Below are 23715 nucleotides of genomic sequence, written 5' to 3' on the forward strand. Positions count from 1 at the left end.
TATTTTCAAGATACCCTTACACGATCAATATATTGATCAATAATCGATTTATTGTCAATATTTCTGCACGTGTAGGGTCCGCTATACATGCTATGCCCTGAAGCACACCCTACACGAGACAGAAATATTGTCAATCAATATATTGACAAGACTGCTTCAATCCATCAATCCCATTTAAATTCTACAGATTCAATATATTCAAGATGACCTTACACCATCAATATATTAATCAATATATGATTTATTGTCAATATTTCCGCTCGTGTAGGGTCCGCTTGATACACATTTAACCTGTTCACGAGTATGTGTGTAAATTATGCGGTGAGCTTTTCCCACAGTGAATGGTCTATCCAGCGACATGTTCGCTCTTTCAGTAATCGATCTAGTGAAGTACGAGTGTGAATAAATCTAGAGAAAATTTACAATAGGACGTAAGTAACAATGAGAGATTCTCTTTGGGGTCTTTCTCTTCTGTTCATTACTCGGCCATTTCAACATTTACTACTGTACTCTTTGCATAATATTCTAGTGAAAACCGTCGGCTTTCGATATGTACTGGAAAATTAGTGCAAAGTGTTGTAGTGACGTCGTAATAAACGGAAGAGAAAGTAAACAAAGAGAGGCTCTAATGTTACTTACGTCCTATTGAAAATTTTCTCTAGAAATGGTTTGTGCTCCGGTGCTCGCATTGATTTTCGATGGAGTGCACTGGAATGGCATTTCCGAGAAAAAGTGCAAACAACATGAATAAATGACATATCTGCTCGAAAGAGCAAAGTCAATGCACTTCACCACCTGCACAACCATATTAAACGGGATCCTGAATATTTCTATTTGGCACAGAGTTGCTATTCCTGCAAAACCCAATCTGATCTGAAACTGAGTCTAAATCTGATCATCAATTCCAATATTTTGTTCAAATTTACAAGCCTATTAAGAGCCTGTGTATCACTGTTAGATTTGGGTTTGAAAAAACACCGGATTTTTGGTATAAACATCACCCAAACGGTTTAACGATTGGCATGAGTTGTTCTCTGTAATATGTTGTAGGCTTTGCTATCGGCGAAATTGAAATATGTGTGTATATTTTTAGAGCACAAGTCATTTATACATACAAACGAGTGTCCTTTGCATGCGTATTAGTGCACGGTGATTTTAATACCAATACTCAATATATTTCCAATTGTGGAATTGTGTAGGTTTCTACGGTGTAATAGCAGCATAATACATTTTGTCCCGAACCACTAATACTTTATATGCATTGCACAAGTTTTTTTTTGTTGGAGACGGACCACTGCGACCAACATTTAGATCTATTGTGGTGTGCCCAGAGCTGCCAGGATAATTTTAAAGAAAAAGAAAGTATCCTCGCAATATTTTGTATTTGTCTGTATTCAATGAAGAAAAGCAATTTTAGTAATTAATTCACATTTAAAACTTGAAGTATTGTGTACTAGAAATTCAAACATTAAAAGACGAATTTTAAATGAGTACTTTAAAGTAACTTGTACATTTTCCTACTAATCAGTTTTTAATATCGTTGAATGTAAAAAGTGTTATGGGTCACCTGTTAACAATTAATTCATGAATAGGTTATTGTTAATGAACACAGCTGCAGGGAGGGTTCGACCAAACGCTTTCAATTGAATTTTCAAAAAATTTGTTTAAATGTGTATTGTGTATTGTTTGTTTGTTTATTTGTCTAGTAGCGTAAAGGACATCTTTTTGTTTGCTACCTGCGATTTTGTCAAGAGTTTACATACATAATTAAACTAATACTCTAAGTTTAATACAATAAAATAATTATTCTCGATTCCAAAACTCTAGACAGCCCCTCTTAAAAACTACTTCAGATGTGGAAAGTTTAAGCATAGCAGGTAACGTGGTCCAATTTGCCACACCTCGAGCGAATTGGAGTAGGTGAATGTGCTGTTGGCTGGAATAATCAGGTTCTGTCGTCGACGTCCCTGAAACGGCAACAGTTTCTGGAAGAGTAGTGGCAAGGAGTGCATTTTGGTCAGCTTTCGAATGAACATGCAGGAACGGTATGCGTAAAAGTTAGCTAGTGGGCATCCTATTAGGGTCTTCTGCAAATGGGTGACATGTGCATAGCGGTTTAGACCATATACAAACAGCACACAGCTATTCAATGCAACTCGCATCCTATCCATTGCGTTTGCACTTAGGTTGATATGTAGTATGTCCCCAAAAAGGAAATGGGGCAAGATCAGACTCTTAAACAGTTTCAGGCGCGTGTCGATAGGAGCGAGGGAAGTACATCCATACAGAGTACGAAGGCTTGCATATATTTTGCCGCACTGTTGAGTTATTAGACTGTCCCATCCGAGATCTGCTTGAAACATAAACCCGAGATTTTTCGCTGTATCCGTCCATTGTATAAGCTGTCCATCCATGGTGATTGGTGGTAGTGATTCATTCCGAGATAAATGCCTTCGTTGACCTTTCACGAACAACGCTCTACTTTTCGACTGGTTAACGAATAGCTGGTTCCGTTGAGACCACTTGACAATACTTTTGAGATCTTCATTTACCATTCGGATGAGCTCGCCCGCCGGGATATCATGGTGACCAATATACAATTGAACATCATCCGCATAGAGTTGAATCGAGCAATATTTGAGAGCATAAGGTAGGTCGTTGATGTGGCAGCAGAATAGCAAAGGTCCAAGCACCGAACCTTGTGGTACACCAGAAAGGGAATACCCAATCTCAGATACCTGGTTCTCACAGAACACTTTTTGGCTTCGTTCTTCCAAATAAGACTCCAATAGATTCACAGTAGATACGAAAAAGTTGAACTGCGTTTTCAGTTTAGAGCAAAGTTTACGATGGGGAATGGTATCAAAAGCTTTCGAAAAATCAAGCAATAGCAATATTGCAATACCTTTTTTGTCAATCGTGGCCGCTAAGTCGTCATGCACACGGAGTGCCGCAGATTGGATGCTCTGACCTTTCCGGAAACCTGCTCGGTATTCTGTTAGCAGGTTATTCTCAGTGATAAAGGACGACATTTGTTGCTTAAGTACCTTCTCGAATGCCTTGTTTTAAATCTGCATTCTATATCAGGTCTGAAACTGCGCTTGCAAATCTGTATAATAGAGATAAATTTGTATAAACGGCAGCTTTGGCGTGTGCCCCTTTCTTTAATCTAAGTGTAATATCAACTATAACATATCACTATTGATGAATGATTGTCTTTATTGAGATACACACTCTTCCAAGCTAGGCATTACACTTTGGATAACGTTTATTACCTGTTTGGGATTTGCAGTCCAAATATCAAAAGGCTCCAGTGTTCCTCCGCCGTGGACTCTAAGTCTGCGTTGTATCAGTGCACTGCATTCGCAGAGCAAATGCTGTGATGTTTCACTTTCCGAACGGCAGATACTGCATGTATCGTTTGTAAGTCTACCAATCTTCATAAGATGATATTTACTCGGACAGTGTCCGGTAAGCAGAACTGTCATGATGCATTGTTCTTTTTTATTTAATCTAAGCAACTCCAGGCTATTTTATCATGAAATAAATTTCTTTGATTGTCGCAGTCCAGTTACGGTACTTCAATTGTTGTTTATAGCTGTGATCTCCTACTTGTTAAGCTCCATTTTAAGGGACTAGATGAGACTCCACAGAATGGTTCTGGTCCGATAAAATTAGAGGAGAATCCTTTTCTTGCTAACTCATCGTTTTTTTCATTCCCAGCAACTCCACAACGTTCTGGAACCCAGTACAGATTGACATGATTTTTCTTAGCCAATCGTCGGGGTGCAAGAATGCACTCCCATGCTAATTTTGAGCGATATGTAGGAGGCGCATGGCATTTAGGGCTGCTTGACCGCCTGAGAAAATGCAGATATTTGCATACCGGTATCTAGTGCTCTTTGGGTGTGCAGTAGAACATTCGGTGAAAATGGGGTATCAGACCAAATATGGTTTACTGGTTATACATATTCCACAATTGTCAAACCAAGAATAACATATGCCTCGCTAGTTTTGTGGCCTAAACAAAAGAGACATCAACTCAAAAGAGCTAGGTAAACTTCAAAGACTTGCTTGCGGAGCGATAACCATGCGAAGTACTCCATCGAAAGCATTAGATGCAATACTACACCTCCTTCCGCTTCACCAGACGATAAAATAAGAAGCAGTAAAAAGCGCATTGAAAATAACAAGTCATAAACAATTATTATCTGGAGACTTAACAGAACACCTTGCGGTTCTGAAAGATTTTCCTACAAATAAACTCGTCATTGTAAACGAAGATTGGTTACAGGTAATGTCGAGCTTTGAAACTCCCTATAAAATTAATGAGTCTGAACAGCCCTGGGAGCAAGGTGGCCCTATTCTCCGTCCGTTTCCGGTAACGGGAAATATTAGGCTATTTGCGAAAGTGGACCTTCAAAACAAAAATATTTCTTATACTATTGTATATGATCAATCTCTTATGCCGTTTTTTGTTAGGGGAAACTTTGCCACTGCGACCACTATTCAGGTTATCTTTTGTGGCTGCCCCTACATGTTACAAATTGCCCGAATCCAATGTAGTTGACAGCGAGTTGTTTGTTTGTCCACAAGTGTCGTCCCAACCGGGTAGTACATTATTTATGTAGCTGAGGATCCGTTTGGGACAGGTATACCATATCTCGTGAGGCGTCATAAGATGCCTTCCGAAATATCGATGCCTTCGAAGAAATAGTACTGCACACTGACAGAGAATATGTTCCGAGTTCTCGGGCTCGTAGTTACAAAATCGATAAATGTCATCTTGACTTTCGCCAAATTTTTTTCAGATGGTACTTAGCAGGAAATAAATTCTAAGAATGTCGGTTAACCAGATCTTGTTGACGCAGTTTGCTGCTGCGTGTTGAGATCCTTTTCCGCTTAGGGGTCATTCAGTCTGCCTTCTCTCGCGTTATTGTTCCCGCCCATGTCATCATCGGTATTGCTTTCTTGCTGTTCACGATCAAAGGTTCTTATTTGTTTCTTGTTCGTACGGGTCGCTGTTGTAAATCCGTCTTCCTCGGTATTTGCTTCCTTATTGGCGATGCTAGTTGTTGGTTTGGGAGCGGTTGTCGTGGTCGTTGTACCTGCATTATTGGTTAATTGGATCGTTGTTTTCGGTTTATCTGAAGGTGTCGGTGGCTACTTGTTAGAGTTGGTTGTAGTAGATGAGTTTTGACTAGTTGCTTCGGCGCATGTTTTTTCCGTAGTGGGCTGTATGGTCACAGAATTGGCATGTTGGGGTCTGTCCGGGATATGCGATTAGCGTTGTTTGCTTATGGGTCACGCCTTGCTTCGGTGATTTGCATTCGATAGTCGTGTAAGAAGATATTGGTTCAGTCACTCGCATCCCCACAATACGAACGCCGTTGGGAATGCCGATGAAAAAGGTGTCAATCGTAATAGATTCTACTTCTCCATATTGTGACATGATTCGTTTGATGTAATCCTTCCTAGTTCGCGGGGCCAAATCATGGATACGCACGTCCACCATGTCGTTTTCCATATGCACGGGGATCTTGATTCTGGTGTTATTAAATTCGACCTCGTGTTGCATGTTGTTATTTGTAATGAAGTTTTCTGCCTGTGCTAAACTTCTAAACGTGATCAAAACACAGTTTTTTAACGTGGTGCAGCTGAACGTACGTAACTTCAGCGAGATAAAGCTCCATTTTAACTTTAACTAATTGTTCCACTTCCTGAACTGTGGGTCTAACACGAGTTTTATTATTGTCGATCGAGATCGTGGTATCACGTAGCACGGGCACTTTTGTGTCATTTGGCAAACTCATTTCACTCCGCAACCGGAGGCAGCGATACAATATTGTTTGTGCACTGATATAGAACAAAAGCTGGCTTGATACACTGATGCCTATAGCTTTCTATAGCATAGCGGTTTTTTTGCTTCTGCTTTGTGCGAGGTCAGAAGATAGACTGATCGTATGCTACTTGATTTCACATTGGCGCGTCTTATCCAGAAATACAAAGCTGATTCCCAACTCGTTTGTTGTGCCGTTACTCTTGTCACTTTACTCCCTGGAGTAAAGTGACTTGCAGTTCGATGTGTCAAGTTTCCAATCGTAGTCCTTTTTTGTTACGTGGGCTTTCACCGATTGTTCCGATCCGCCTTTTTTCTTATTTTTCGTAATGTGGTGTTTTATGGGCGGCTTGTTGGGTTTAACCCAACCTCCAGTTTAGTCGAAGGACAACCGTACGGGGTTTCTTTACCCCTTCACGTATTCAGTTCTATCTACGGTATGGTTATAGCGCCCATGCCCACGTGCACCTTCTCTTTTAACTTCTATTACAGAAGACGGTAGTACCCAATCTGTGCTGGCATACGGATTAAACGTTAACAATAGACGCACAGGGAAGCATGAGTTAGGTGCTTGTGAACACTGGGAAGTATTCACCATCTGACGATCAACCTTCGAAATTGATGGTTTCGAAATTATGTGATGTTGACCGTAAACAAAGATGTCGAATGCTTTAAAAGTGTATATTTTTAGATTTTATAACATTTCATTAAAAAAAGTTATCTATGAAGATATGAAAGGTATTCTAAATTATTTTTACTCATTTGTGGAATGTAATGGCCACTGCTGAATTGTTTTTGTTTCAATATTTTATCAAATTTACATTATATTGAAGTATTTTCAACAAATCAACGATTTTTGTCAAAACTTCTCCCAAGCCAAATTTCTGGCTACGCCACTGTTGCAAAATTAATAGGATATTGAATGGTGCAATTAATAGTTCTTGCCATTTCAATGCACGATATTAAAAGGGATTGTTTTGAATATTTTAAACTCCTGTAAGGCTACATAACTCAAACTGTGCTACTGTGATAACATATAAAAGTATGTAAAACGAGGCCACATACCTACGGAGTTATTTTCGTATACTCACTTGCGAAGCTATTCGTAATCACTTTCCGGTGCGGTGATACGATACGGTGTTATGCAAATGAATACATAAACTGGTGTCCAAAATTCAATGGGAAATCGTCTCAAGAGGTCCAAAATGCAATCACGCTCCCTATCTAAAATGCTGCAATTCAACCGTATGCGTGAAACAGTTTGATACATTGTCGCAAATAAGATTTTTATATTATCATTCATATTATTATTTAGAAGTTCAGTTAAGCTGACGTGGAAAAGTAGTAGAGAAGTATCATACGTAGTAATGACCGAAGTTCATTATTTATTTATTGAAGGCAGTGGTCTCTTTTTTATTTAACCTTTTTTAGGTGTTGGGGTCAATATGACCCCAAATGAACTTTCGAAATGCGATAATTTTTTAAGTTTTGCGCCTAGAAGTTTAGAATTTCTTGACTTTTCCTCTTTTATGGAGGGCAACGATTTTTAATAGAGTTCAAAATTTTCGCTCATTCCTGAAGGACTGTACAAAAAAAGTTACGAATAAGGTGTTAGCCGGTCATATTGACCCAGATTTCGAACTAAGTTTTAAGACACATTTTCAACCAAATCTATATGAACTGGTACTTAAATTGTTTATTAGAGTTTCAATTTTCAGTTTCTGGTAAATATAACCCTTTTTCACCTGGTTGGTCAGTGGGAATCGGTACTGAATGGGGTCATGTTTGGCATCCATAGATGTATGCAGAACCGTAATCATAAATCACAGCTTTATTGACAAAATACTAATAATAAACACAAACAAAACGAAAATGAGAATGTATACATTAAATTTGTACTTGATACGACCGATCTTGGATGTCCCCGATTACGATTCCGATGCCGATTCCGGGGGTACAATAGTATACCGCCGTAATCGGCCAAACATGACCCCATTCGGCACCGATTCCCACTGACCAACCAGGTGAAAAACGGTAATATTTACCAGAAATTAAAAATTTACACTCGAACAATTTAAGTGCTAATTAATATAGATTTGGTTTGAAATGTGTCTTAAACTGAGTTCGAAATCGGGGTCAACATGACCCGCTAACACCTTTTTCGTTACAAAAAGTTAACGCCTAAAGAAGGTTAATTATTCCATCCAGCAGATGTAGACTACACAAAATGATTTTGCGATGTTTACCAATATCTTATGCATTATTTTTATGGTCTCAATACAATTTTAATTTATTTTTGGATATTCTGGCGTCATATGTCGAATTCTTAGAACAAGATACACAAGAATACTATCACTTCAGTAAATCGATCATCTACAGGAAGTGATGCTGAGAGTAAAACTCAATACCATTTTGGACCCGTTTCGAGGCGGTTTTAAGGAAAGTTACTATTGTAATCGATTGAATAAATGTAAAACAGCCCATCACCAAAGATTACCGAAAATTAAATAAAGTACTTAAAACCAAAGTTATCACGCATATGGTATATAAGTGTGTACTTTGATGAATCCCATTAAGCAGGCAGATAGTTCAAAAAGCATGATTCGAATATCAACTGGAAACTTAACCCTTTCATGTTCTTTCATAACTAAAAGCAAAACTTTTTTTTGCGACTAGAATCACGATCATAAGGGCATTAATGTTGAAGACAGTGTACTATCAAAGATGCAACTAAGTCAGCTTAGGTGGTTTCAAATGGCCAATAATTATATCGGAATTCTGTTCGTTTCCATATATAAACTCTGTTTAAGAATTCACCTTAAGTGTTGTCGTATATTTAAACTACTCGAGTAGTGCTAAACAATCGCTTCATCGTACAGATAAGACGGACGTGGTAGTTCGGAACGATAGCACCGAAGGAACATGGAAAGAGTGTATATAAATGGTTTGCAGTCCAGACAAGATAGTAGACGGTAGCTTCATTGTCTCTCGTCGAGAGAGAACGCATTTTTCGCGCGTCAGAATGATAAAATCTCCCCTGGGATGATGATGATCGTTTACTACCACTACTACTATCAGTAACGGGTTGCAATCTCTCACGTCGCGATCTCACCGGCCTCTCCAGCGTGGATTATATCAAAGTTGTTGGGAGATCACGTCGGTGGCGGCTCAGCAGTTGAAATCATTCGCGTTTTATACTTTGTGGTGTTCAGTTGTGTACTTCACTTTTTTCTTGTTAATATTTTAGGCGTCAGATAGTGTTCAAGGGGCAAACATGAAGGTGCTAATTGCTTTGGCGCTCCTCGGATGTTCCTCACTGGTCAAAGCTGTGAGTTTGGATTATTAGTAAACAATTTTTGTGCTTAAATGTCGAATCGAATCGTTTAAATGTTGTAGCGAAAATTGAACCAGCTGATGAAAATCAAATCGCTATGGAAGGGTGTAGTGATCTATATAACGGCTACAGTGGAAAAGTGAGAGCATGTCAATTTGGTTCAATTGGTGCCCTGTAAACAACGTGTAGTGTTTCCGAAATCAAAGTGTGATTTCCGATGTGAGCTCTACTTTTCATGGAAGGCTTATGGGGGAGGGCGTTTATGATGTCATTACCAAACGTGTTTTGTTTAATGTCAATTTTTGGTATTTCCTAATAGACAACTATATGAATTAATGCTATGAATTAAACTGGTAAGCTGGTAAAATTTGGTAACTTGGATAACATGAAACAATTTGCCAATAACGAATTAGGTGCAGTTTCGCATTTCTCGGGTTACGAGTTACACTTGCAGTCTGATGGATCAATGCAATTATGATATACTTATGTTAGTTAGGGCATCTTTTACTTTCATTGGATTACGAAAAAGCTGTGCATAATATTAAATGATGTTTTGAACGGTTCGTACACACTTTTATTTTGTCTACTAATTTATTTAGTAATGCTTTGTGAATAAAATATTATTAAAAATGCTTAAAACTAATCGATAAGGAATAGAATCATCTTCGCGAGCATTTTTTCGAGCAACGACGGCATTTAAAACGGTCGATACGAGTTGTGGTCGGAGGTAGGTTCATGGTTTATGGATGGCGACGACCTTTACTTGTCTCCTGTCATGAGGGACAATGTTAATTCGACAGGCGTCTCTTAGCAGAGTCTGGTAGATTCTTGAATAAGTAGAATTTGATTCTGTCTAACCCTGGGGCTTTATTGTTACATGATAAGATAGCAAGTGAGAGTTACACTTTCGAACAAAAAAATGTTTCGTTCGTGGTATCGTGAGGGGATCGTGTAACTTTCGTGTGGATAGCAAACACGTCCTATTTCATCCACCTCCTTCGCAAAGGCACTTTTCATCCTCAAACAACGTCATGCAACTTTGAAGGTCAGATTCCCGCATATTGAGTCTCCACGCAATAGCCTTCAAATGTGCTTACATCCGACTGACTTACTATTACAATGTTTCCTTGTGGAAATCATGCTTAGTCATTTTTTGGTAGTGTCGGGAGCCTTAGGGTCCCAAGGACTTTGATTTTTTTGAGAAACCTAAGCATGACAGATCGCTTGTGAAAAAAATTTCGTTTAACTCAGATCACATTGCATATACAATGCCACCTGGTGGCATAATCTATACCCATCTTTTTTCATTATATATTTTAATGGTTCTTCCATCTGAAACAAAGTTTTTGGTTCAAATTTGGAAGAGTCTTGAAGTGGTACGATAAACCATAGGCCGCTGATTCTCTGTTCAAATTGGCTTGTTCTGACCAATCATGGAGTAGCAACTACGAATTGTATGGTCACCATGCTCAGAATTAGAAACTGTGGGTTTGAATTGTAAATGCTTCATCGACAATGTTTCAACACGGCTAAGACTTTACACATTTGTTGACATCAATTTTGACGGGACTCGTGATCCTTCTGCGACATGTGGTTGCGGTCATATGTTGCTGTAGTGAATTTGTTTTGTTGGTAGAAAATTTGGCTTAAAATTTGTTGAAATTGAGAATTATTTCTATTACGCCGCAACACAAGAATCTTAAAATCAATCGTCGGTCGACGTACAAAAGACGCAGTGAAACCTCAATCAATTATCTGGACCAGTTCCAAACAGCATTCCAATATAGATACATTGCATCGCCAGTCAATGGCCTTTCTTTTCTTGAATTCTTTTTGTGTTCAGGTAAAGCGGCTTCGTTAGAACAAGAAAACGGTCAACCATAATCTATAATCTATCGTCAAAGTCATTCAGCAGCACCGCCGATGGAACGAAGAGTTTTTCATCCTCTATGCGTTTCACCATAAGATCAGCAAAGCCCAATCCTTTTTCTCCATATAGGAACGACTTTTTCCTGGTTTTATTTATTCTAAAGGAATTAACTCATGGATGGGATCGTTGTTTTTGACTAACATTATTGCTTTCACTAAACAGTTGGCTACTGATCATTTCTTCAACGCAGACTTAAAGGTTGAATGTAGTGAGGTGCGAATTTGATATCTGCAAAATACGGTTGACTGATAACTGGTACACGTTGGCTAATAATATTCGTTCAAATATGGTCCAAAATTTCGGTATCGGGTCTTTAATATCAACTGCATTGGCTTTCATTGGTCGTTTTTCGACAAGAATGCCTCAGAGATACGTATGATATTTGTTGAATTTTCGGGTATCAGGAATCCGAATATATTGGCTCGATTGGCACATTCCCTATATTATTCGGAAATTTGTGGATTGTCATATCGCCTCATTATATCCCAAGTGGCGAACGATTCTAGTACATATTTTAGGATTCCACATACTGGGTATGCCAATTGAGTAATTGGCAAATAAGTAAGCATAATTTATTCCTTATGATTAGTATAAAAATCATGTTTCCCTGTAAAAGCTCCTAATATTCGATAATTAATGTTTGGAGGCGAATGAGTAATTCATTTTGGGAGAGGCATAGCATAGATGGTTTAAACGATTACCTTCAGGCCACTCAACTACGTTCTGTTCCCAACCCCTTCTCATTGGGTAAGACATTTTCCTATCTCGAAAAACGCATTCAAAGGGAAAAATGCTACACTAAAAAAGTATTAATTTCACAATTTTCGTAAACAGCGTTGTATTGTATTCTTTTGTACGTACATAGAATTTTACAGCCCGATTAGCTCATTTCAAGTTTATATAAGCCATTGACCCAGTTAGTAAAGAGGTGCACTCAGTGAACAATAGATTGCCGACTGCCATTTCGCATTTCAGGTATTGCACGTAACATTCCGTTATATTCAATCGATGCACGCTTTTTTGCCGTGTACATATTGTCGTTATCTCACATGCTTGATCCGAAACCATAATGGTGATAACTCAACTATTGCCTATAATAACATTACTCTACATATGTTATTTTTATCTCACCAAGAAATTGTGATAAATATTATTTCAAAATCTCAATTGTTCTTAAAACTTTCCGCCATTATATCAAAGTATTAAAAATTAAAAAAGCGCTTTGAAAGATATCAAAGTGGCGATTAGTTTCATCGCAAATATCAATGTTTATCATCTTATGACTTCGCATCACTATGCGCTGCTACACAGATCGAATCCATGGTCATGGAAGCATGGAGAAAATCGTTTGTCACAGTGGCGTAGCCAGGGGGGGGTTTTGGGGGTTAAAACCCCCCCCAAACCAAAATTAATTGGAATGAAAAAAAAAAATGATGCTGACGAATTTAATTTAATATTCCACAAAATATTTTTGGAAAAATATTCTCTGAACACTACATTGAGAACTGTGTTTAAAGCGTCATGAGAACTTTTGGAAAATTGTGGGAAGGGGATCTTGTAACTTATCTCTTAGCCAAAATCCCACAGTTGTCAAATTACGTCAATGTAAAATAAAATAACTATCTGAATTAATATGAGCTCATTTTGAGAAAGATGCTTCAAAATATGGATTAGAGACAATTTTTCGAATGGGAATCTAAATTTGAATAGGTTGATTGCATATAAAACATAAGCTTGTTTACCGAAAACTTACATACATTTCAACATTTGCTAAAAATGTATTTTTTAGATTGTGTAGAGTTTAGACAACAATTCAATATGGTTAACAACAAGAATAACATTTCAGAAACTACTTGAAAGCTGATGTAATTTTATCTCTAGCAGGTCAGGATCGGTTTTATGAGCATTGGATTTTTGTTGTATTATCAACTATATGAATAGCCTCTTAGCAGGATGCAATGAATGGCGTACTAAAATTTTGTGCGCTACGTACTAGTACTGCAAGTTGTGAGGTTGACTAATGAAGAAAAGTAAAATTAATGCTCGATAAATTTTTAACGGCCACGATCACATTCATTCGAAACTGCCAAATTTCGATGTTAAGTAACATTGAAGAATTTCAAAACGTAAAACTGTTCATCTGCTGATAGAATAATTTTGACGGTTAATCCTGCTAGAAGTAATTATAGACAAGAATTAGTCTTCAACCAAATTTGGGTCGAGACTTAATGTCTCCAGCAAAGTTTTCGAAAGTGCTATTTCTAACAACTTTGTCAAAGACATAAATATCCCACATATTCAGAGTATCGAAATATAGTAGTAGAAAACCTTTACAACAAGCTATTCTGTATTTGATAAATCTCTTCTGCGGTAATTAAGTAATAAATTCACATTGCGTTCAAGGTGCTTTTGAAGCTTATACAATAATTCCCAGATATTAAAAGGACTCAAAAACACAAAGAGTGATTCCATTTTCAGGAGCTAGCATCAATTCGGCGCTAGCTTAGTCCGCCCACCAAGTTAGTGTCGGATTCTGATGAGATGAAGTCGAAACGCAAATTTCAGTTCCATCCATTCATAATTTAGTTATAGGTTTTGTGTTCTCAACTCGCAATGATTGTTTCAAACAATTTTATCCGTAGCGCAGAAAAAAATAGTTTTCACCTAAATTTTTCTTCACTAAGAAGAAATATAGCAGGCCCAGTCCATTTAAATCCCTATATGTTGAATTCATGTAGCCTTCATATTTTCAACAAAATTGTTTGAAATGACATTATCAAAAACTTTGCTGAAGGCACCATGTCTCTTAATATTTTTGAAAAATTAATTCACCATAATTACCTCTATGAGAGTTAATCACTAAAATTTCTATATCAAAGCAGGCGCTGTTTTATGTTGATAACTTCCCGAAGTTGTCAAACCTTCAAAGTCAAGGATTATTATATTAGGTGATCTTGAACGTTGAAAATTTTTTAGATCATTTATCCCACTTTAAAAGATCGCAATTTTTGACTTCATTGACATATTATACAAGAAAATAATCTATAGAGGTTTGAAAACTGTTCCATGTTGATCCTTCTTGTTTATAGACTGGAATGACATCTGTTAGACTACTTATGTTTTTGAGTTTTCAATAATTTATCAAACTCATATTAAATTTTAGCATTTTTTCAAAAAATTTGCGATTTTCATCAAAACCCCCTCCAAACCAAATTTCTGGCTACGCCACTGGTTTGTCACAATAAATTGATGTTCAAAAGACCTCCGGAATGTAAATGATGTGCTTAGTCCTAAAATGGTTATTTGAATATTCTATTGGAAACACGGAAACACGTAGTTTTAAAATGTTATTATACTCATGCGGTTGTTGATTTGGTCAAGTAACACTACTCAAATGTCACACATGAACTGACGAGCACGACTGTTTTTGTTAGGTATTGCGTGTTGATAAGGTTCGAAAATCCACACATAGCTGAATAATTCGGCAATGATAAGAAATTCCAGATCCTGCGTACCTAACAATATCAGAGTCAAGATCTCGTTATGAAAATGCCTGTGAGCTGAGAGTGACCATTTTGTGTGTGTAATCATAGATTGCAAAGTTTATGGCTCCATAAGTAATGTTATCTTATGCTCTTTATTTGCAACTTTTTTTTATATATATATATATTTAATTTTGTATTTGGTAGTAATGTTTAGTTTACATTACATTTTCATTTCAAGATATTGGGTATTCTGCCACAAGTCGTGACTTTTCATCACTATTGCCTCCATGATTCGTTTAAACTATGTCGCGGACTGTTACTTGTTTTAATTTTCTGTTATTTTAACTACTAACGAGACCAGATTTATAACACAGTTTACTACGAAAATTGCATTCTGTTATAATGTTATTGCATTTTGATCGCGTAACCTTTATTGTTTCACTTTAATATTTGGCCTTTCTGGGAGGACCCAGCCATGCTGATATAAATATTTTTTTAGGATGAATTTTTCTTTGAAAACGTTTCAGTCTTGAAAAATACTGATTGAGTAAAAAATGTAGGTAGTCTTGAGAAAGACTAATTGTTGAAAAAATATACATTTTTTTTATAAAAAAAAACTGAAGCGACTTAGTGGAATGTCAAAATTAACCCTTTTAAGACATATGTCATCCGTTTAATTTCCCTATATTATAGTAGAATTAAACGGAAGACATCTTCCATAAGAGGATGAACCGTTATGTGTCCAACAAAAAAGAAACACCTTTAACAGGCCGACGAGGGTAACCACTCGCGAAATGCTCATAACTATGGCTTCCCTTAACCAATTTGGACACTTTGAGAAGTTGAAATTCACGAATAGTATCCCAGCACTGGAATATGCTTCCGGAAATTCGGATTCACGGGAACCGAATGAAATAACCTAATTCATTTTTCTAAGCCTAAAAGTGGAAAAGTGAAATTCAAAACATCCAAAAGTATCGAAATCGGTTGGAAATTGTCTTAGTTATTGGTATTTCAGTTTTGTGGGTACCCGGGTACCCTTGCAGTCCTGTTACGTATTAAAAAATTTAGGAGCCGCTCCTCCTACCACCCTTTAGTATATCAACAATATTATTAACCCAAAAGGTTGACTTAGTGAAGATCTAAGATGTCACAAAGTTTAAATTTCCAGCTATGGATAAATAACCTTTCTTAGGAAACTACGGTGATTTATTCTCCATAAAGGTTCTCAGAACAGCGGTTTATACTCTTTAGAATTTGATCACAATTCGTAATGGCTGTGGTAAGCGGTGGTAAATTTTTCCCGATATTTTTTAATGCAAATAATTAAGCAGTCTACATTTCGTTGTATTCTGAATTACACATATTTTGTCGTATATAATTTTAAATATTTTTTGATATGATGACTTTGTAAGGGGACACGTGTTCCCGCCGGTTGATGCTAATCGAGCTGACATTTCTTTATACTGAGCATACTATTTTTTCGTTTGTTTGAGTTTTTATTTGACCAACTAGGAAACCAATCCACTGGGTATTCAATGCGCGTGGGGGTTAGAAAAGTCTCTCATGAAAAATTTCTAACCCTATGTGCGCCGTTGGGACTCGAACCCAGGGGCGCTGCGTACAAGGCAATCGATTTACCAACTACGCTATGCCACCCCAACGAGTGAACTTCTGAATTATGTATGAGGGTTGAGAATTAACAATTCGCAGAAAGGATTCAAAATCAGTTAGCAATTTTCGGCGGTCATATCAGCACGAAGAACAAATGTTTTATTGTCATATGCATTGGTTTACTTTTTAACCCATTAAATCATCAACAAATTATATTATGTTATTGTTCTTATTGTATTGAGTACTTGCATAAGCTTTGGAGTAGTAAATGCACTATAACGGGTGTTCAATAAAAAATGAAATTTTTTTTCAGTCAAACAAAAACAAAAACAAAAATCCAGCGAATTCAGTATTGTTTACTAAAAACGTTTTTAATCCACCTAACAGTGTGATGATACATTGCTTATAACTCTTGTCGCTTTCTTCGGGTATTATATCCATTGAGAACATTTAGAACTTGATGCTTCGCGATGTTTTTGATAACACATACTACATGAGATAGTGTCAGGACTCATAGAATCGCTCAAATTAGCATAGGACAATATCAGTGCAAGAAATCTCAAAGGTTAAATCAATTTAATGGAAAAGCGGAAAAATGTCTTATAATATAGAAATACAAACGAATTATTGCTAATGCTCAGTTAATAACATACATAAATTCTTCAATCAATGCATTGTGTAGTAAAAACTGAATTTTCCTAAAGGAGTTATATATGTTGTGCTGAGTCAATAAATTCGAAAAACAAATTTGAATTGAATTTGATTTGAAGTTCATACTCAATAGCGTTTTCTCAAATTCCCAACGCGGATGAGAACTAAACACTGAAATTTCAGCTTTTGATATCTCGCCACCTCTGAAGTGCATGCGTGCATAGTTCAAACTTAACTTCGAATTTTTCTAAAAATGACTTCCCAGTAGTATCTTTGATCTGAATTATTACTGCTAATCCTAATGCCAAAGAAAAAATAAAAAACTCTCGAAGCCCGTTAGGGAAAATCATTATCATTACTGGAATTTCCTTTTTCACGAAACTTTTCGATGACCTTCCGTCACTGCTATTAAAAATTTTCAAATACTATATAATTTACATAATCTTATTAGGAACAGTTGTTTAAGAACCTTTTGTTATATTGTGCAGGAAAAGCTGAAAACTTATGAATTTTCTCTATCTGCAACATATAAACCCTTAAGTATACCAATTAATTTAGGATACCCTTTTAACATAAACTATCGCACGCATAGGAACAGGTTCGCCGAATTTTGGAAGAAGTCGATAAAATAACCCCTTGAAAACTACCTAAAAATTGGTGTAATTCAATGCAATTGAAAGAAAATATCCTCAGAAAATGGGATGTACCTATTACTGTGAATAATAATACTCCATGGTGTATTTTAGGTTCACAAAAAAGGGACATTAACTAAATCGCGACATTTTTTTCTTCATAATAAACTGAAGCTGTTAAAATATTTTTCCCTTCCCTTGATGTAGTCTAATAACTATTTCTGATTATTTAACCGTTATGTATTCGACGCGGTACCCGGGTACCATTTTAGGTTTCAATTAATGAAATTCCCATATTTTATCCATAGCTGGAATTTGAAACTACATGACATCTTAGAACTTCACTAAGTCAAGCTTTTGGGTTAATCATATTGTTTATATAGTAAGGGGGAGTGAGGAGGGGCTCCTGATTTTTTTTACTACGTAACAGGCCGACGTGGGTACCCGGGTACCCACAAAACTGAAGTACCAATAATTAAGGTAATTTCCAACCGATTTTGGTACTTTTTGGCGTTTTGGATTCGGAAACTCATCCGCTTTTAGACTTGGTAGAAATAAATCGAGTTACTTCATTCGGTTCCCAGGAATCCGGATTTCCGGAAGCATGTTCCAGTGTTGGGATACTATTAGTGAATTTTAATGGGATACTAGCTAGTGCAAAGAAAGAGATAGACTGATTACACCCAAGTTTGAATGAGTGTAGCACCGACTACACCGGTGTAGTGCACTGATTCAATTAAACATTTGCAACACTCCCGACTGTCGGTTGTCCGGAGCCAGAGCTTAAAAATTGATATTCCTATGTGAACTTGAAAGAAAACGAAATTCAATTCATGCCCGCTGCGATGAATGAAATGTTTGGTTCGTTCCCCTCGTCATTCGTTATCCCGACGCAGCGCATTCAGGTTCGGGCATGTTTGGTTTCAGAAGCAAACTGAATTTTGTTTCTATGCTACCTCTGTGAGGGATTATTGAGCAAAAGTGCACCAGATATATATTACGCAGTTCACTTATGCTCTAAAATGTAGAAGATGCTAACTTCTGCCTTCAAGCTGTCCACATAATAACAAATGAATGCTTTGGTTGGTGAATGAATTTATATTTCCTCTGCACTCAAGCATTCGATTCTGCATTAAATTTCAGTCAGATGAAAAGTGAATGAATGAGAATTGAATGTCGGTTTCGGTAAATGCAAGCAAAATAGGTAACTGATTTTGAAATTTCCGAGCACTGTCCTGAGCCAAATTTGTTTTTTTATAATCCGAGCATTTCAAAATTAATTCAATAAACGAAAGATCTATTATAAATTCTCGGCAACCGGCTGCCCAGAGAAAAAAAACATGATAGCACTGCTGAGAGTTGCATAGATCGTATCACTCATCAAGTTGAATCCAGATTTGTGTAACTCTTTACTACCTATTAACAAAAACTCCTTCCCGTAGCAAACGTGGAGATGCAGAGGTATACGTGGTCTCCATAACAACGTTTGTGATACTAACATTTCTTCGCTTCCCCGATGACTGCAAGGGCGTGGTCGGCGTTGTTATTGACATTAAATAGTGTAGAACTCTCGGAACGAGCACATTGAGAATGGATAGCTACTTCCAGGTCCCATTCGTTGATTCTCTGTGCAATTTCGCTTGTTCTGGTCAATTACTGAGTAGCAACCACGAATTGTACGGTCATCATGCTCATGTTCATACTTTTTTCGAATTTGATAACAATACGAAATTATTTTATTCAATAAAACGTAATTAAATTTTCGATCCAATTGGCAAGATAAGAAATCAAGAAAAAATGCCACCTACACAACCAATTTTGTAGCTTCCTCGTAGATACGAGGATAAAATGACTTTATATATATATATATATATATATATATATATATATATATATATATATATATATATATATATATATATATATATATATATATATATATATATATATATATATATATATATATATATATATATATATATATATATATATGTATATATGTATATATATATATATATATATATATATATATATATATATATATATATATATATATATATATATATATATATATATATATATATATATATATATATATATATATATATATATTAAATAAAGGGCGAACACGAAATTATTGCGACACCGAAAATGTCATGCCAATTTTCTTATAATGTTTAAAATCTCAAACCAAAATTTTTGGGTAGTTTTATACATATATTTACTTCAAAAATCAAAAGAAAAGTTAATCGATGGAGCCTTGAGTGTAAAATTGAACGCATTTTCACTTGATGCCCTCCATCAAAGTCTTTACAGTGTCATCCGGTACCAGTTTCTCAGTTTTTTCCATTTTCTTAGCATGTCCTTCTCGTCTTTGACTGTCTTCTTGCTCTTCCGAAGTTCCCGCTTCATCATTGCCCAGTACTGCTCAACCGGGCGCAGCTCCGGACAGTTTGGCGGATTCATGTCCTTTGGAACAAAATGGACAGAATTGGCCGCATACCACTCCAGGACACTTTTAGAATAGTGGCATGATGCCAACTCTGGCCAAAATAGCGGAGCTTCGTCGTGCTGCTGCAAGAACGGCAAAAGGCGCTTCTCGAGGCACTCAGATTTGTAGATCTTGCCATTTACTGTGCCCTTTGTCACGAAAGGATCACTCCTCAGTCCGCAAGAGCAGATGGCCTGCCAAATGAGATGTTTGGAGGCGAACTTCGACATTTTCTTCTTTTTAAATTTGTCGTCCACATAGAACTTGCTCTTGCCGGTGAAAAACTCCAACCCCGGAATTTGCTTAAAATCGGCTTTTACACACAAAAAATAATGAAATTTAAACGACATGTAAATCAATACGAATGTAAGCATACAAAGATTGAATCAAAACTTTGATTGAAAATTACGTTAAAATCAATGCACTCAAATGGAGCATCAAAAACATTCAATTTTACACTTTCCTTCGTGTAATATTACATGTCATTCATTTTACAGCAATGAGCGTGTAAAAAATATATTGAAGTGCATTGGTTTTCCGTTTGAAGAAACTGTAATTTTCAATCCACGTGTAGAATTATAATAAAATTTGTTGAAGAAAGCACGACAAGTCGTGTGTTTTTTTGGTGGAACTTAATTTTACATTTATATTCATGCTCCAAATATGTGCATGAAAATAGATTTAAAATTACAAAATATTTTTTTCTGTGTATATACGTTTCGTCGTTCATCACACAGCAGCCATATTTTGTCAGCATCTTCTCGTAGAGCTTCCGCGGTTTGGGAAGTTCTGTACCTTGTATGTATGTAGTCCAGCTCTCTTCTTTGCATTCTGGACGTAGCTCTGCGACATGCCGATCTTTTTAGCCAAATCACGGCTTCAGACGTTGGGATTTGCTTTAATCATCCGCTTCATCTTTCCCTCCGTCTTTTTGTTCTCCGGTCCCCGTTTTCTTCCAGCTCCTTTGCCGTGGTCCAACGTCAACCGCTTCTGGAACCGCTTCAACACTCTGGAGACGGTTGAATGGTTAACGTTTAACATTTTTCCCAATTGCCGGCGCGACAGGTCAGGAAATTCCAGGTGTTTGGAAAGAATTTGTTCTCTTGACTCGCGTTGGTTCACCTCCATTTTCGTTGAATCGAAAAACACGACTTCGAGTTTGACAGCTTGTAAACAATACACATCAATGAGAAAGTGTGCAAAATTTGGCTGATTTTTACCCAATGGTAAAAAAGTTATGCCCTGTTGAATGTGTCGCAATAATTTCGTGTTCACCCATTATTGAAACAATGCAAGAATACATATATTTCTACTAGTGTTGAATAGTATGTTGGATATAAAAATTATAACTATTTAAATTCAACAGCTATTAAAAATTTGTTTAGTTGTTTTATTGTGTTCTACAGAAAACCTATCCTTGTAAACAATGAATCATAAGCCTAGTCTAATTTCAATTTTACATTTCATTGCAGGACCAACCAAAGAAGGCAATTGCTTTTCTGCAAGGTACTTCCGGTGTGACAGGTAATATTACTCTCTCACAACCATCCTGCACCGAACCAGTGTTCATAGAGGTTACCGTATTCGGCCTCACGCCCGGCAAGCACGGGTTCCACATTCACGAGAAAGGAGATTTAAACGACGGCTGCGCCAGCACTGGTGGACATTATAACCCGGATAAGGTTAGTACCGAAAGAGTTATTAGAAATTATGATTGAAAAACTCCGACCTCCTTACCTAATTATTTCCAGGTAACGCACGGAGCTCCCAACGATCAGGTGCGTCATGTAGGTGACTTGGGCAACATTGTGGCCGATGAAAATGGGCTCGCAAAGACGTCATTCTCTGACACTGTTGTCTCGCTTTACGGCAGTCGTAGTGTCCTCGGACGGGCTTTTGTCGTACATGCTGGTGTTGACGATTTCGGGAAAACGAATCACCCAGATTCGCTGAAGACTGGCAACGCCGGGGGACGCGTTGTGTGCGGAGTTATCGGAGTCCTGTAAATATTTGTGGCTAATATTTTTGGTGCTTTTTTATTTAATGTTTTGTGATGTTGCCGATTTTTTGTTCTCGCTTCCCATTGTACTGAGTAACCATACTGTTGTTGGAAGGCATCATTAAATATTGGCTGCAACCTATTCAACACTTATTTCTAATTGAACCATCACATCACCTGCAAAACCGGTTTTTGTTGCGTTGTTATTTGTATTTCTCTGATAGTTAATAGCCGGAAATATTCGTGGTGTGGTTTTGTAGCATTTGTTATTTGTATTAGAATTGTCTCTTTTGCAATCAAGCGCGTCGCCAAGCGTGTTCAGACCAATTTTTTTTCGTACGAACTAAAAATCGAGCGGAAACCGTTCAGCCACATTTTGCTTGTGTGCTGTTTTTTTAGGGTGCTGCAAATTTCCAGCGCCGGCGGATAATCTGGGTAATATAGATAGTGCTATCCACTCGAAACTTTGGAACAATCCAAAAATTTCAACAGCGCATTATTTCTCATTAGTGGAGAAAAAATTGTGTAAAAACTGACCCCCTCATCTTACCTTACTCCCCACTCGGGCGCAAATTTCTTTTACATTTAATTTGTGACTCTGTCAACCTTGCGAAATGCGTGCTATATGTAGCCGCGAAATCTTTGTAAATGAAACGGCTTTTAATAAATGCTATACCTAAATTGATTGGTTATGAATTATGTTATAAATGTTTGTGTAGATTTCGAATCTACTTAACCCTCAAAAAGGTAAGATAAAATCATGACTCTAAAAAGCATCGGTACTAAGACCCGTTGAAATTTAAAGTCTCTTTTTTGTCGTTTTATCGGTGACAGAATTGAAAGCCTGAAAAGGCTCAATCATTCCTATTCTTAATTACAAGTTCATTCATACTATAGAATTGCATTCAACCGGGCCTTTGAGACCCCTTACCTTTTTGAGGGTTAATAATTGTGGTCGGCTGAAAACTAGATGACATGGACTCAAATACTACAAGTACTCAAGTACTACTCCTAACAAATCTGAAGTCAACGACTATTATCGTTTTCCATCTTTCCAGGTTCCTGTCCGATGAACCGGAGCAACCATGCAGCAGTGGCACACCAACGGTTTTACCAGCCCTAATATGCCTATTAATAACTTTCTTTGCCGTTCGGGTGCTTGGAAACTAATTCTTTGCGCAAAACTACCATTAATCCTGAAAGCTAGTGTCTTTTAGTTCGGGCGGTGCAGCCATTAGAATGAATGACAGGTGGTTCATTGAACTGTATGATTACCAAAATTCTACTACGACCACTTGAGATGTATATGCGACACTACCAGTAGCACCTGAAAATGAAAGCCAAATAAGTGGTTTTTCGCGTGAGAAAAACTTTTTGGTCTTTCTTTGTATTTTATGTACATATATCTGCACGCAAACAAACCTGATGCTCGTTACCTTATTTATTAAGTTTATATATATATATTTTCTAACTTGCTAAGAATTAATGGGAGGCCTTTGTTTTCGGTGTGTCTTTGTGTATTTATTCAATGCAGCATTCTGTTGGTTGCACAGCAATAGATAGCGAGACCCATTCAATTAACCCTGAAAATAGTCAAGGCTAGCAACTCACTCAGATAACAGAATTTAAATAATTCTAATATGAAAACTTAATAAAGACGACAAAGGTTCAGTTCTTGTTTCATTTTTGGGAGATTCAATATTACGCGACATTAAGATCATTATTTTATATTTTTTGCTT

At 36.9% G+C, this 23715-nt stretch overlaps 1 protein-coding gene across 1 annotated transcript; it reads left to right on the top strand.

Moving 5' to 3' along the window:
• Positions 1-8840: 8840 nt before the first annotated feature.
• LOC131689194 (uncharacterized) lies at positions 8841-23646 on the top strand. Its single transcript, XM_058974114.1, has 4 exons — positions 8841-9167; positions 21449-21658; positions 21728-21978; positions 23034-23646. The coding sequence occupies exons 1-4, from the start codon at positions 9114-9116 to the stop codon at positions 23143-23145; spliced, it is 627 nt and encodes a 208-aa protein (XP_058830097.1). The 5' UTR covers positions 8841-9113; the 3' UTR covers positions 23146-23646.
• The last annotated feature ends 69 nt before the right edge of the window (positions 23647-23715 follow it).

This window comes from Topomyia yanbarensis, chromosome 3, assembly GCF_030247195.1.
Source record: "Topomyia yanbarensis strain Yona2022 chromosome 3, ASM3024719v1, whole genome shotgun sequence".
In the NCBI taxonomy this organism is placed as follows: domain Eukaryota; kingdom Metazoa; phylum Arthropoda; class Insecta; order Diptera; family Culicidae; genus Topomyia; species Topomyia yanbarensis.

What these genes read in the sequence shown, in the direction of transcription:
- LOC131689194 (XM_058974114.1), top strand. Translation starts at nt 9,114, where the DNA reads ATGAAGGTGCTAATTGCTTTGGCGCTCCTCGGATGTTCCTCACTGGTC. An exon ending in GTTCCTCACTGGTCAAAGCT is followed by an intron (nt 9,168 to 21,448) that starts GTGAGTTTGGAT and finishes ATTTCATTGCAG; the next exon opens with GACCAACCAAAGAAGGCAAT. An exon ending in TGCGGAGTTATCGGAGTCCT is followed by an intron (nt 21,979 to 23,033) that starts GTAAATATTTGT and finishes CCATCTTTCCAG; the next exon opens with GTTCCTGTCCGATGAACCGG.